The 12,830-nt window shown below is 38.5% G+C and overlaps 1 protein-coding gene across 1 annotated transcript in view; it reads left to right on the forward strand.

Annotated features, from left to right (window-relative positions):
- Positions 1-12,830, forward strand: part of Hsd17b12 (hydroxysteroid 17-beta dehydrogenase 12) — a 146,412-nt gene that overhangs the window by 56,310 nt on the left and 77,272 nt on the right. Inside the window, exons 2-3 of the mRNA XM_005364118.2 lie at positions 4,682-4,728; positions 7,316-7,391. Coding sequence (XP_005364175.1) covers positions 4,682-4,728; positions 7,316-7,391 — 123 coding nt within the window. The remainder of the gene's footprint in view (positions 1-4,681; positions 4,729-7,315; positions 7,392-12,830) is intronic.

Here is a 12,830-nt window from a genome sequence, read left to right on the forward strand (position 1 = left end):
TAGTGGTAATGGCTCAGCCTGCTGGTTGCTGGTTTCTTAGTGGTAATGGCTCAGCCTGCTGGTTGCTGGTTTCTTAGTGGTAATGGCTCAGCCTGTTGGTTGCTGGTTTCTCAAGGAGAGTTAAGGAGTGGATTCCCTCCTGTGTATTTATGATGAAAGCTGAGCTTGAGTGGAAGTCCTGGTTGGGAAAGCCATGTATGTACTGGGAAGACTATGTCCTTGCTGTGATTTGTTTCTCAGGGGTAGGATGGAAACTGCATGTGAGCCCCTCTCAGACCTTACCCAGCCTGCCCTTCAGTTGGTACTGACTCGTATGCTCTGCAGTAAAGTGAATTAGAAGGCTGAGTTTTATAGATTTTGAATTATCCAACTCGAGAAGATTCTGGAAATCCCCTAAATTATAGTCATTCGATTAAGCTAGCCAGAGACCTCTGAAATTGGAGTGTATCTGAAGTGAGGGTAGTCTTGTTGAGGACCTGTGAGAGAGAATACCTATGTCTTACCCCAGTTTTTCTTTTCACACTTCAGAAGCTTTAACCAAGAGCCTCATGTGTTAGCTTAGTGCTAGTGAGCTACACCCCCAGCTTTGTACCAACTTGTGGTTACTAGGGGGATGTATTTGCAGTGTTCCAGTAACATAAATGCCAATTATTGACAGAACATTGCAATATAACAATTGGGAGGATGGAGAATGAGAAAGGTGGGGAAATTTTCATCAGCTGCAAGTCTAGTACTAAAAAGAGTTGGTCAGGAGATGACAGAAAGGTCTAGAATGTGCATACAGACAGAAGGAAAAATGTGACAGCTGTTGCTTCTGGGGGTGGAGTAATAGGGCCCAGAGAAATGGTATAAGGTAGTGCTGTTTTAGTTTGAACCGCTCAAAACTGTTCTCAACACTGCTTGTGTTCTTCCATATAAGTAAAATCAGTTTGAAAAAGAAAGGAGCCTCCTTGCATGCTGCCATTGGTTCACCTTTGCCAAAGGCCGGTTTATGGTGAACCAGATTTGAATGTTGACGTGTGGGGTGTGTATGTGTACTGGGAATGCTGTCCAGGATGGCAGTTGTAAGGAAAGTGAGGCAGACAGAGTTGAACTGAGAGAGAAGTGAAATAGCTGTAGGCTTAGCAGTCATAGAGACCTTGGTCCTTCAGATGCTGGAGGCAAGGAGCCCAACTTTCATGCCTGCATATTTTACACATGTAGTCTTTGGATGAGGGCAGTTACTGGAATATAGTAGGTCAAAAACTGACAGCAGGTAAGACTTGACAATTGAATGGATAACTGTTGGAAGGGAGGAGCTGACTGTATTAATCAGCGTTCTCTTACTAGAACAAAAGACCTGATATGATCAGCTTATAAAGAGGGATGGTGGATGGAGATGTGGCTTATTGGTTAAGAGAACTTGCTGTGCTTGCACAGTCCCAGGTTCCCAGCACCCGTAATGGGCGGTTCACAATTACCCAGTTTTAAGGGATCTGACATTGTCGTCAGGTCTCTGATGGCTTCTGCACATGGTGTACATGCAGAGAACCAGGCATACACATACACATAAAAAACAAAATAAATCTTAAAAGAGGAAAGGTTTATTTTAGTTTGCAGTGTGATGGTTCTTGGCTATGATTGTGTGGTCTGATGACTTTTAGGGCTCTGGAGGGAGAGCAGCACACCCCATAGCAGGACATGTAGCATAGCAAACCTCTCAAATCGTTGTAACCCAGTTGCAAACAGAGGAAAAGGAAGTGGCTGCAGTCCCACTATTGCCAGTAATCAGAAGGCTTTCCACTGTGCACTCACAACAAAAATATACAAGAAAATACAGCAGTACAATTCAGATTGACTGTGGTGAAGTGCTGTAGTGCATACAGCTTTGCAAAGTAGAGAAGAGCGGGCTCTTTTGCCTTCAGTATTCTGGAACAGTGCGGTTGATAGAGCCTGAAGGAGGATTTGAAAGGTACCAGGTAAAAGTGAGGGTTGGGATCTTGAAGAGAACAGAACACTCTGAAAGAGAAGGAGAAGAGGAGAGTTGAAAAATCTAGCATTTGCTTGTCCTAGGCTTGTGTTATGTTGGTATCTGGAGACACTGCAGGATGAAATCTGGAACCCTGGTCTCCAGAGACAGGGGGTGAGACTTTCATATGCTGGCCATTTCGTATAGAGAGTTTTAAGCATTCATTGCAGATCCCGTGAGTGAATGTTCTTTACAAAGCTATATCAATAAGAAAAGAGGGATTACCCTGCTAATTACCAGGCAGTCTCTTTTGAGAATTGATAATGGGAAAAGTTAAGTATATGTTTTGTGCTTACATCCGAGTTCTATGTTATGGCAACCAATTAGCCGTGGAGATATTTCCGCTGGTAGATGAGGACAAATTATGGAATTAGATGCCACTTTTGCAACCTAATGAAGTAATGAAACACGCATGAGCACATACACACTCACATACACACAGATACTAAACCTGAACTTGATCAAGTATCTATCTATCTCCCACTAACTTCCAAAGAACAGAAGAACATGTTATGTTATATCAGGGGAATGCAGTCAGCAAATGACAGACTGAAAAAGCAGAAACCCACATGTAGGATGTCCAACATTAAATTGAGTTGGGGGGAAGGAAGAGAGGGGATGAAACAGAGAGACATTGCAGAAATTTGATGACTAATTTTGCTTTTTTATGTATATTTTGACATGAATTAATATGTTTGGGACTAACTTGGAAATCTAGCCTGAGCAGTGGTAGTGCATACTTTTAATACCAGTGCTTGGGAGGCAGACATAGGCAGATTTCTGTGAGTCTGAGGTCAGCCTGGCCTATATATATAGATAGTTCCAGAAAAACCCTGTCTTGAAAAACCAAAACAAAGGGGTGGGGGGGCTTGGGGTGAAATCTGAGCTCAGCAAGTAAAAGCATTTCATTGCCCCCTTCCCCAGGCCTGAAAAACTTTAGTTCAAACTTGAGTACCCTTAAAGAAAAGAGCTGATTTCTGAAAATTGTCCTCTGCCCTCCATCCATGTACTGTGGTACCATGAGCACTTTGTACACAGTCTCTCTCTGTCACACACATACAGACACATGCTTCTCCACTCATGCATGCACGCACACACGTGCACATACAAAGTTTTTAAAAAATCAGATAGAAAATCTGAGGTGGGAGGAAGCAGTTATAGACAAACTAAGATTAATATGAAGTTGATCATTGGTTCACTGGGCCATAGGTATGTGAAGATTTGTTCCTGGTTTTTTTTTATTTTTACTTTTTATTCTAAAAAGATTTAAAAACTTTTGGAAAGATGGTGACTGAGCAGGCACTTGATAAATGTACATTCCTTTGAGTGGCACTAGGAAAAGAGTATCCTCCATGTTCTTCACTTAGTGTACACACTCGTGTGTTGTATATGTCTCAGTTCATTTCGCTGCTGTCAGTTATGCATTGTATATGCGCCAGTTCACTTGCTCATTCTCCTGTAGGTTAATGTTTATGTTTTACTACCAGATAGCACAAACACTAGTAAAGCCACCATGAGCGCCGGCCACTCTTCTCTTGAGGATTGCTGCCTCAGAAGGCAGACGTATCTTTAGTACTGAGCTTGTTGACGAAGTTTTTCTGAAAGGATTGTGCCGGTCTGGTACTTCTGGAAAGTGGGAGACTGTCAGTTTCTTTATATTTCACCGGCACTTGATATTTTGGTCTTGGTCTTTTCAATTTGAGATGTAATGAGCGGTTAATTCTAAATTTGAATACTGGTATTGCTTATTTATATATTTATTTATTTCACTAGTAATTTAAAGTGCTTAAGTTTTATTGTTCATAAAAACTTGGGGGTCGGGGCTGGAGAGATGGCTCAGCGGTTAAGAGCATTGCCTGCTCTTCCAGAGGTCCTGAGTTCAATTACCAGCAACCACATGGTGGCTTACAACCATCTGTAATGAGGTCTGGTGCCCTCTTCTGGCCTGCAAGCATACACACAGACAGAACACTGTATAATAATACAATATAATAATAATAATAATAATAATAATAATAATAATAATAATAAATAAATAAATATTAAAAAAAACTTGAGGGTCAGATATTGGGGTAAAAACCTGATAGATCAAGAAAGTGGCAGAGGAATGACCAACTGATACCCCTTCCCAGATTGAAACACAAGTGTATATTTTTGTTTTGTTTCTGTGTTTTTGTTTTGTTTTATGAGACAGGGTTTCTCTGTGGATAGTCTTAGCTGTCCTGGAGCTAGCTCTTGTAGACCAGGCTAGCCTCGACCTCACAGAGATCCACCTGCCTTTGCCTCAAGTGCTGGGATTAAAGGTGTGCACTACCGCCGCCCCAAGTAAGTCTTTCTAAGCCACTTGCTCCCCTTCCCTACGTCTCTCTATTGTATCATATCGTGGGTCCTCCAAATTCTTTATGGTCAGCTTGTCTTTTCCCCCTGATTCAAGGTTAACTTTAACAGTTTTAGAGTGTCACAGTGCAATCAAGTATTGTGCAACAGGAATTGAAGCTAGGGCCGTGTGCATGAGAAGCCCTGTGCTTTACCACTAAGCTTCATGCCCAGCCCTGGGTGTTGCTTTTTCCCATCAAATATTGTGCTAGTGTTCTTGGGCATGCTGGTGTTTTCTAGCTGGACCACTTCCTTGTTGTAGTTCTTAAGCTAAACTATTCCTCTTCTCTTTCTCAGTTGTTACAGGTGGCACTGATGGAATTGGAAAATCATATGCAGAAGAGGTAGGTGCTTTTTAGAGTCTGTTTTAAAAATAAGGAAAAAAATAATTTCTTAAATAATAGTTTTGATAAAAATTTTATTACATTCATTTTGTTTTATTTATTAGACAGGATCTCACTGTGTATCCTTGGCTAGCCTGGAACTCTCTATGTAGACCAGGCTAGCTTCAAACTCACAGAGATCATCTGCCTCCTGAGTACATATTTTTAAAGACTTTAATTTATTTTTATTTGTGTGTGCATGTGTGTGTGTCTGTGTTTATACCACACAGGACGGCAGAAGAGGGCATTGAATCTTCTAGCTAGACTTAAAGGCAGTTGTGAGAAGCCTAATGTGGATTCTGGGAACTGACTTTGGGTCCTCTGCAAGAGCAGTATACTCTTAACTGCTGAGCTAGCTTTCTAGCCCACATTTATTTATTTGTGTATGTAGGTTTGTAGATGCATGCACACAGCTTACTTGTGGAAGTCAGAGGACAACTTTTGCTGGTTTTTTTCCTTCTAACACACGGGTCCTGGAAATCAAACTCAAGTCAGCAGGCTTGTTTGCGAAGGTGCTTTTCCTCACTGGGCCATCTTGCTGGCTGCAGTCCTTGTGCTAGGGAGTGTTCTACTACCGAGGTGTACTCTCAGCTCCTTATAAAGTGACACTTTAAAAAATGCAAGGCTGCTGTTTAGCAGACAAAATTGAATTTGTCTCCTTATTATTAAATTCAGGGCAAACATATTTAGCAAAAATGGTAATAAAAGTGATATTAATCCTTCTGACCTCATCCTACCAAGAGGCTCAACACACTCATGTGCTCCATATTGATGGTGTTAAGGCAGACAATTCATTACGGTGTTGTTTATCACAATTCTTCATTATATTAGTAATAGGGAATATATAGCACACTTTGGGACTATATTCCATATTTTCTAGCTAATTTCTAGCTACTGGGTTTTTCACACACATTGATTTTGCCTTGAATTAGTAAACATTGAATTAGTTTACTGTAAGTTTAAATAGTGCTTTTCTAATATATCTTTCTCTGTAGCCTAACCTAGTCTAGAACTTATTATGTAGCTCAGGCTGACCTCAATTCTATAATCCCTATAGAATTACAGCCAGGACCCATCATGCTCAGTTGGTGTTTTCTATAAATAAGAGCTTTTCCTTGCTCCTCCTCCTTTGTTAATTGTTTCTCTTTTTTCTTAAAGTATCACTGTGGACTAATGGATTCTTTAGTGGTTTTATAGCAGATTAATTTAGCAAATTACCAGGCCTTGTTATTTTTATAAAAAATGATCTTCTTAGCCGGGCGGTGGTGGCGCATGCCTTTAATCCCAGCACTCGGGAGGCAGAGGCAGGTGGATCTCTGTGAGTTTGAGGCCAGCCTGGTCTACAAGAGCTAGTTCCAGGACAGGAACCAAAAAGCTACGGAGAAACCCTGTCTCGAAAATTCAAAAAAAAAAAAAATGATCTTCTGCAGCCTCATTTGCAATATTACTTGTTACTTAATAAAAGCTGACTTCGGATTTATAACTGGGAATTAGTGTACTGAATCACTTCTGTTTCATATTACCCAGAGTGTTGCTCACTTGTAAACTGTCTGATAGTTCAGTACAAAGTTTTGTACTTATTTGTACTACCTTTGTATTTATTTGTCTCTGGGACAGGGTACATCACTGTGAATGTTTGTCACTCTGTGCAACATTACATAGTGTTAAGTACATATGTATATAGACGATTCTCTTCAAGAAATTATTTGTTAATGTATTCATTAGCAATAGTTAATGTACTTTATCTTGATTACCCTTTAATCTTAATGTCTGTCTTACTTATTCCTGTGACAAATACCTGAGCAAAGAAAACCTAAGGAAAACTTAGTTTGGTTTCCAGTTCAAGGTGGAGAAGTCATGACAGAAGACCTCAAGGCTGCTGATTATTTTACACCTCTATTATCTATTATATCTATATATATTACATCTTTAGTCAAGAAGTAGCACTACTTGTGCTCAGTTTTTTAACAGTGGTCCTAGGACCCCAGCCCAAGATGGACTGCCCATGTTTCCTGTGGATATCTTTCCTTAGTTAAACTTTTCCAGAGTCATTCCCATAGACACACCCCGAAATATGCTTCCATGGGGATTCCAAATGCAGTTGAGAGTGAAGATTAACTATCCAGCCCCAAATACATATTTTAAGATTGATTGTATTTATAGGAACTGATGACATTTTGACTGTAGTTTTCTTTGTTGGCCCACTGATACCTGTTTTATATATCTATTGTATGACAGCTTTTCAAATCCTAAATTTGAAATTACAGAAGTTGTGGACATCTAACAATGTGAAAAAAAGCCCACACCATGTATTTAGGCCTAAAAAAAAGTACAAATCATCATTCTTCCAAAATGGTTTGAGATTCCAGTGCTTTGTTAGAAACCTAGGGTTCTGGGAAATCAGTGTTCCGTTTGGATTGCCAGCTCTTGATACTTTTTTTAAGTTTGACTTACCACCTGGTCAGGTTTTCTTAAATGAGAATATATCTAATTTCTGTTTTAGAATAAACATCACAGATCTGATTCAGATCTCTTTTATTGTTTTCAGTTAGCAAAGCGTGGAATGAAGATTGTCCTAATCAGCAGGTCCCAGGATAAACTGAACCAGGTTTCCAGCGCAATCAGTAAGTTTTCACATTCTAAATCCAGACCACCACGGTGGTGTAGCCAGTTGAAGTGGCACACTCCTCTCATGCTATAAATGCTGAATCTGCCTTCCATATTGCTAACAACACGTCTTAAATGTCTAATATAAAATTTTTAAAAATTGAGATATAGTCTTAAGTTCTGTACATAGCGTATTGGCTTTGAACTTGGGATCCTTCTACATCAGCATCCTGAATGCTAAGATTATGATTTTTTTAACTTAGAAATTTTTATTACTCTTCTGAAAAGTTGATGAATTCATTTAAAAATTATTGTGATTTGACTAAAATGACTTTTAATGAGACATTTAATTAAAATAAGAGTTAAACTGTAACTATTTTGTCATTTTCTACTAAAATAAATTACTTATTTAAAAAATATCCTGAAATATTTTCAATTTCAGTCTTTTTCAACATGTAAAACATGTGATTGAGAGCCACTGGAACAGGAACTAGCATGTGTGACAGGGACGCTGCTTCAGTCTTTTGTGTTAGTTAGCTATACTTGGTCTGTACCTGAATTCTGACACGTGAACGGTCTCTCAGCTGACTTTCCTAAACTTGCAGCTATATAATCAGTGCTGTTCATTTCCTTGGTAAGTCAGTGTGCTAACTATCTGGAGTGCTCATGCTTCTGGATGTGGTATGTGATGCTTGTATGTTTATACGTTGTTTCAGTCACATTGCTTTCTACCTAAGAATGAGTTGTGTTTATCTGTGAACTTGCACTGGGGTTCATATGCTGAAAGGATGAGGTATTATTGTAAAAAGGACGGTTATTTCTTTAAAGACTGTTGCTTGCTCTGAAAAATAAGTTCTCACAGAAATTCCAATTTGCATGACTAAGATTACATATAAAATACTTGAAAACTTTTAAGTAAACTTGTAAGAAGTAAGGAAAAATTTGGTTTCTGGTTGTGTCTTGTTTGCTGTGGTTCTTTGTGTCTTAAAAGAAATGAAAGTATAGCCAGGCAGTGGTGGCACATGCTTTCAATTCAGGAGGCAGAGGTAGGCAGATCTCTGTGAGTTCTAGGCCAGCCTGGTCTACAAGAGCTAGTTTCAGGACAGGATGCTAAGAATCAAACTGTGGTTCTTGGAAATAACAGTAAGTGCTTTATCCACTGGGCCATTTCTCATGTTTCTTCCTTGGGACTCAGGTTTTTGACCTCTGGCGTGTGATTAGGGATATTAGATAACCTTAGGAAAAGTAGGAACCGCTTAAAATTTAAAATTTTATTATTGTAATTAAAACACTGTCATGGTGGAATATAATGTAGAACCAATTAATATGATTTAGTCATGGTTATCTTGGGGGCATGAGCCTTATTAGTATACCAAAGGTACTGGAAACTCTCTAGAGACCTTCATAAATTATTTTTTAAAATTGCTGCCATTTAACAAGAGTACTCTGTATTTAGAGACATAATCTTAGAAAACATTTTATTTTCAGTCTGTCATTGCAGAGGATCAAAGATCTGTTTCATTCATCTTCAGAAGTGTAACATATCAGAATGTATTCATTGTTAGTTACACCTTGCCTACACACAGTTGACCAGGATGTTGACCATCTTCAGTGATTGAATAGAGCAACTCTCAGCAGAGAGCAGAGCTAAAGAAAAGTATGGAGAATGTATGCATATGTGGTCTCCTGCTCAGTAGTGCTGCCTGGTGTCTGCCTGGGAATATATATACATATATATATGTATACACACACACACACACACACACACACACACACACACACACACATATACGGTGAAAAATGTATTCTAGCAAATAATTTTATTCTTAAATTGGGTCCAAGTTTGTAAAGAGATTTTAAAAAACATAAAGAATTGCTAGGAAATTAGTTATATCACAGTATAAGCCTAAGTCACAGGTGGCCAAGAATAGAGGTGGCTGTGCGCTTAGTTTAGAGTGACAGAGGTCAAGGAAAGAGCCATTGCAAGAAACAAACTTCTCAAAATATGTTCAGCAGCAAGTGGCAGCGTCAACACAGCAGCTCAAAAAAGGTAACAGACTGTTTTGGAAGAGAGTGTTCTGAGGAAATTGGGAGCCTTGACTTGCCAGGGTGGAGAATGACAAGACAGGATATTTTTTTATATTCTCAAAGATCAATTTTCCATCAACAACTGGTTTCAGTCTGTTTAATTCATGAGCATTTTTTATTTCAATGTCTTATATTCCAATTTTACATAAATTTAGACAAGTTAGCATTTCCAATTTTACCTTAAAATATGTTAACTTTACATAGTGTTGCTGTAAGTTGGTACACATGACAGTCATGTTGAGTTTGCCATCCTAATTTGAGTTTTCTTTATGAACTTTTATCTTTAGAATTTGTCCACATAACCAAAGATGCTTCATTATTTAACCAACCTTGATTTGTGGCTGTATTTTATAGTTAAGAACCATAGAGATTATATTTAGATTGACCTTACAGAGCAGTTGAATCATCATTGGCACCACCTTTGTCAAACAGATGGCATTTGATTTCTCCACAGGTTGTGCAAAGTTACTGAGTTTAAATGGTTTGTGGCACTAAAGTTTAGAGTTAACTAATAGAGTGGTTGTTTATCCCTGTAATCTCAGCACTCGAGAGGCAGAGCGAGTACAGGGATGGAAGGCCAGCCTGGGCTGCACAGCTGGTTTAAGGTAGTCAGACTCACCATTTCTGTAAGAATTGACCTTTCTGAAACTGTGAGCCCATAGTTGCCATTGTCTGATAATTCTCATTCATTTCCTTTTATTAGCTTTAGAAAGTACATTAACTAGTGTCTATAAACTATTCAGATTCTCTTTTACATATAAAGGAGCCAATAATCTGAATTGAAATCTGCTGGGTTAAAATTTATTAATTCATTCTTTGCTTTCTATTAATCATGTTCTTTTACAATTTTTAATAAATCATTATTTTTATTTCTTCTTAAGTGGTCATCTATATCCTTAGACATATAAACTATTTGTAATGACTTGATGTTTGTGTACCGGATCCTCAGATCAGAAGGGATAGCTAGGCTGAGTTTCACTTCTCTTCACCACCTCAGAGAATCTCTCCAGGCTGTAGTGACGACAGTCATGGGGCTCAACCACTTGTTTCATTTCTTTAAGGGGGCATTGCTATCAGATGAGAAAATATTGCTTCATATATTTTTCCAGTTTGAAGCAAAAGAGTAATTTTTGTCTTATGCTGCGAAAGGCAGCAGATGTATGGGCCTTCTCCGCCACCCCCCTTTTTTTTAACCATTCACTGCTGATAAATGTTTGGTTTTTTTGCACAGGGCTATAAATGTTTTGGTTTACATCAGATTCTAAAGAGAGAAGGCCCAAGTCCTGCATTTTTTGCAGCAAACTTGACCTCATTCAGAAGGATGTGGGCACTTCTCAGATGTTGTGTTGCTGGCTATGGTGCTCTTGTGGAACTCACTGACTTCACCAAGTAGAGCTTATTTCAGCTCCGCTAGTGCTTGTTACCAGTCGTTTACTGATAGAGAGAACAACATCTGTAATATGGGTGGGTTTTGTTAGAAACGTGCAGACCTCCCAATTAGTCGACCCAGCCAAATTAGGATGTGCTGGTTTGCATCTCCAATTAAGTCAGCTGCTTGAATGTTGCTCTTCTGCAGCTGGCATGAGGCATGTGGGAGTGCCCTGTATCATGGCCAGACACTGGCTGCACCTCTTAATTAAAATGTTTGCCTATGTTTCTGTAAAACAGCGAGTGGTCTTTGCAATTGGATTATTGATGGTTCCATGACTTTTGTATAAAAAGGCCTTCTTTTTGGGGATTGGAAATTTGGGACCAAGATACTCTGAAGTTAGTCTAAACTAAGTGGATGGTTGATGTTTCTCCTCTTGCCTGTAGGCTTGAGCCCTCAGTGGATAATTGTAATTGTACAGTCTACACCTAAAAGAATTTGTAGAAAGGCATATTCTTTGAAATTTTCATAGAATGCAGTAATTTTGTATGAGACTTGCTTAATTTTTCATCAGAAAGAGAAAATACTTTGAAACTTTTATATAAATGGTTACTTTAAAATGAAATTATATATGTCCTTTTCAATTACCAGTTATTCAGTTAATCTCATTTGCCCATTACTTATTAATGCAGCTTTTGCTAGATACTAAACTTAAAATCAGTTACTGAGGTGATTTAAATGACCTAGTCCAGTATGCAATACTATAAACTAAAACTATGAGGACCTTTTACACATAATTTACTTAGTTCCTTCTCATTTGTGAAAACAATTCATTACTATTGAGAGGACAGATACATATAAGTTTTCACCATGTTTCCGTTACGTTTAATACTGTAGAAATGTCCAGTCTAAGGCAGACTTACTGGAGTGTTTCAAAACATATATGCTACAATGTAACTATATCCCCATTGCTGAATATTCAATTATAGACATACATAGTTTGGAAAACATACTCCTCATGTGCTAAAATGCTTTTTAGAAATGTTACTTGTATGAGTATACGTACATGCGTGGAGGTCAGAGGACAACTTGGGGGCATTGGTCTCTCCTTTCATGTAGGTGACGGATCTGGCAGTCAGTGCCTATATCTGCTGAACAATTTTACTAGCCCCTGCTCCATGATTTTATTTTAATCTTCTCTATTTCATGAACATCTGATAGGTTAATTTATTTTATATATCCAGAAACCCAAGTTTGAAAGACCAAGTAATACGTAAATTAGTGGCAGAAGTAGACATAGTTCATACTTCATTTTGTGCTTTCCATTACTCAGCATTGTTAAATATACTGAAAATGTGTTAGCTGGATAACTGGTAACTTCTGTAAGATACAGCTCAAAATGCAGCATCAAGAGGAGAAATGCAGCCTGACTTGTGATAGTATCATTGCGTCTTTAAGAGACAGGCACATCTTGATTAAAATAGGTCACTTGTCCTTGTCTTATCGTTTTGGATTAGTAAGGGATACCTAAAGACAACTTTGTGTCTGTTACACTTTTGGTAAAAGCAGATGGTCTTGCACTAACCATTGCAGCATTTCCTAATGTGCAGTGAAATGAGCAGCTGTGTTTTAACCCTTAGAACAACTGTGAAGACAGAGACCTATTCAGATTACCCAGGACCGCTTAGCAGGCTATGAAACTAAGCTTCAGTCATAGGCTTACGAAGTCATATGAAGACTTCAGTCATAGCTCCAGTTTAGTTTTCCTGTTTTTGACAGTTCTTAAGCCTTCCAACCCTCTAGTTTATGGTGTTATTTTCTAATCTAAAAGCTCATTTAGTATGAATTTTGTTTTCTAGCCTTGTCATTTAAGTCAGAGCTTATGATTCAGAATTAATGGTGGATGCTGCTCTCACTGACCTCTGCTAGAAATTCTGTATTAATCTTTGTGTACCATTTAGTAGTGGTTGTATAAACAGGTGTTGGTAGAAATTCTGTA

This window comes from Microtus ochrogaster (assembly GCF_000317375.1).
Source record: "Microtus ochrogaster isolate Prairie Vole_2 chromosome 14 unlocalized genomic scaffold, MicOch1.0 chr14_random_1, whole genome shotgun sequence".
Taxonomy (NCBI): Eukaryota; Metazoa; Chordata; class Mammalia; order Rodentia; family Cricetidae; genus Microtus; species Microtus ochrogaster.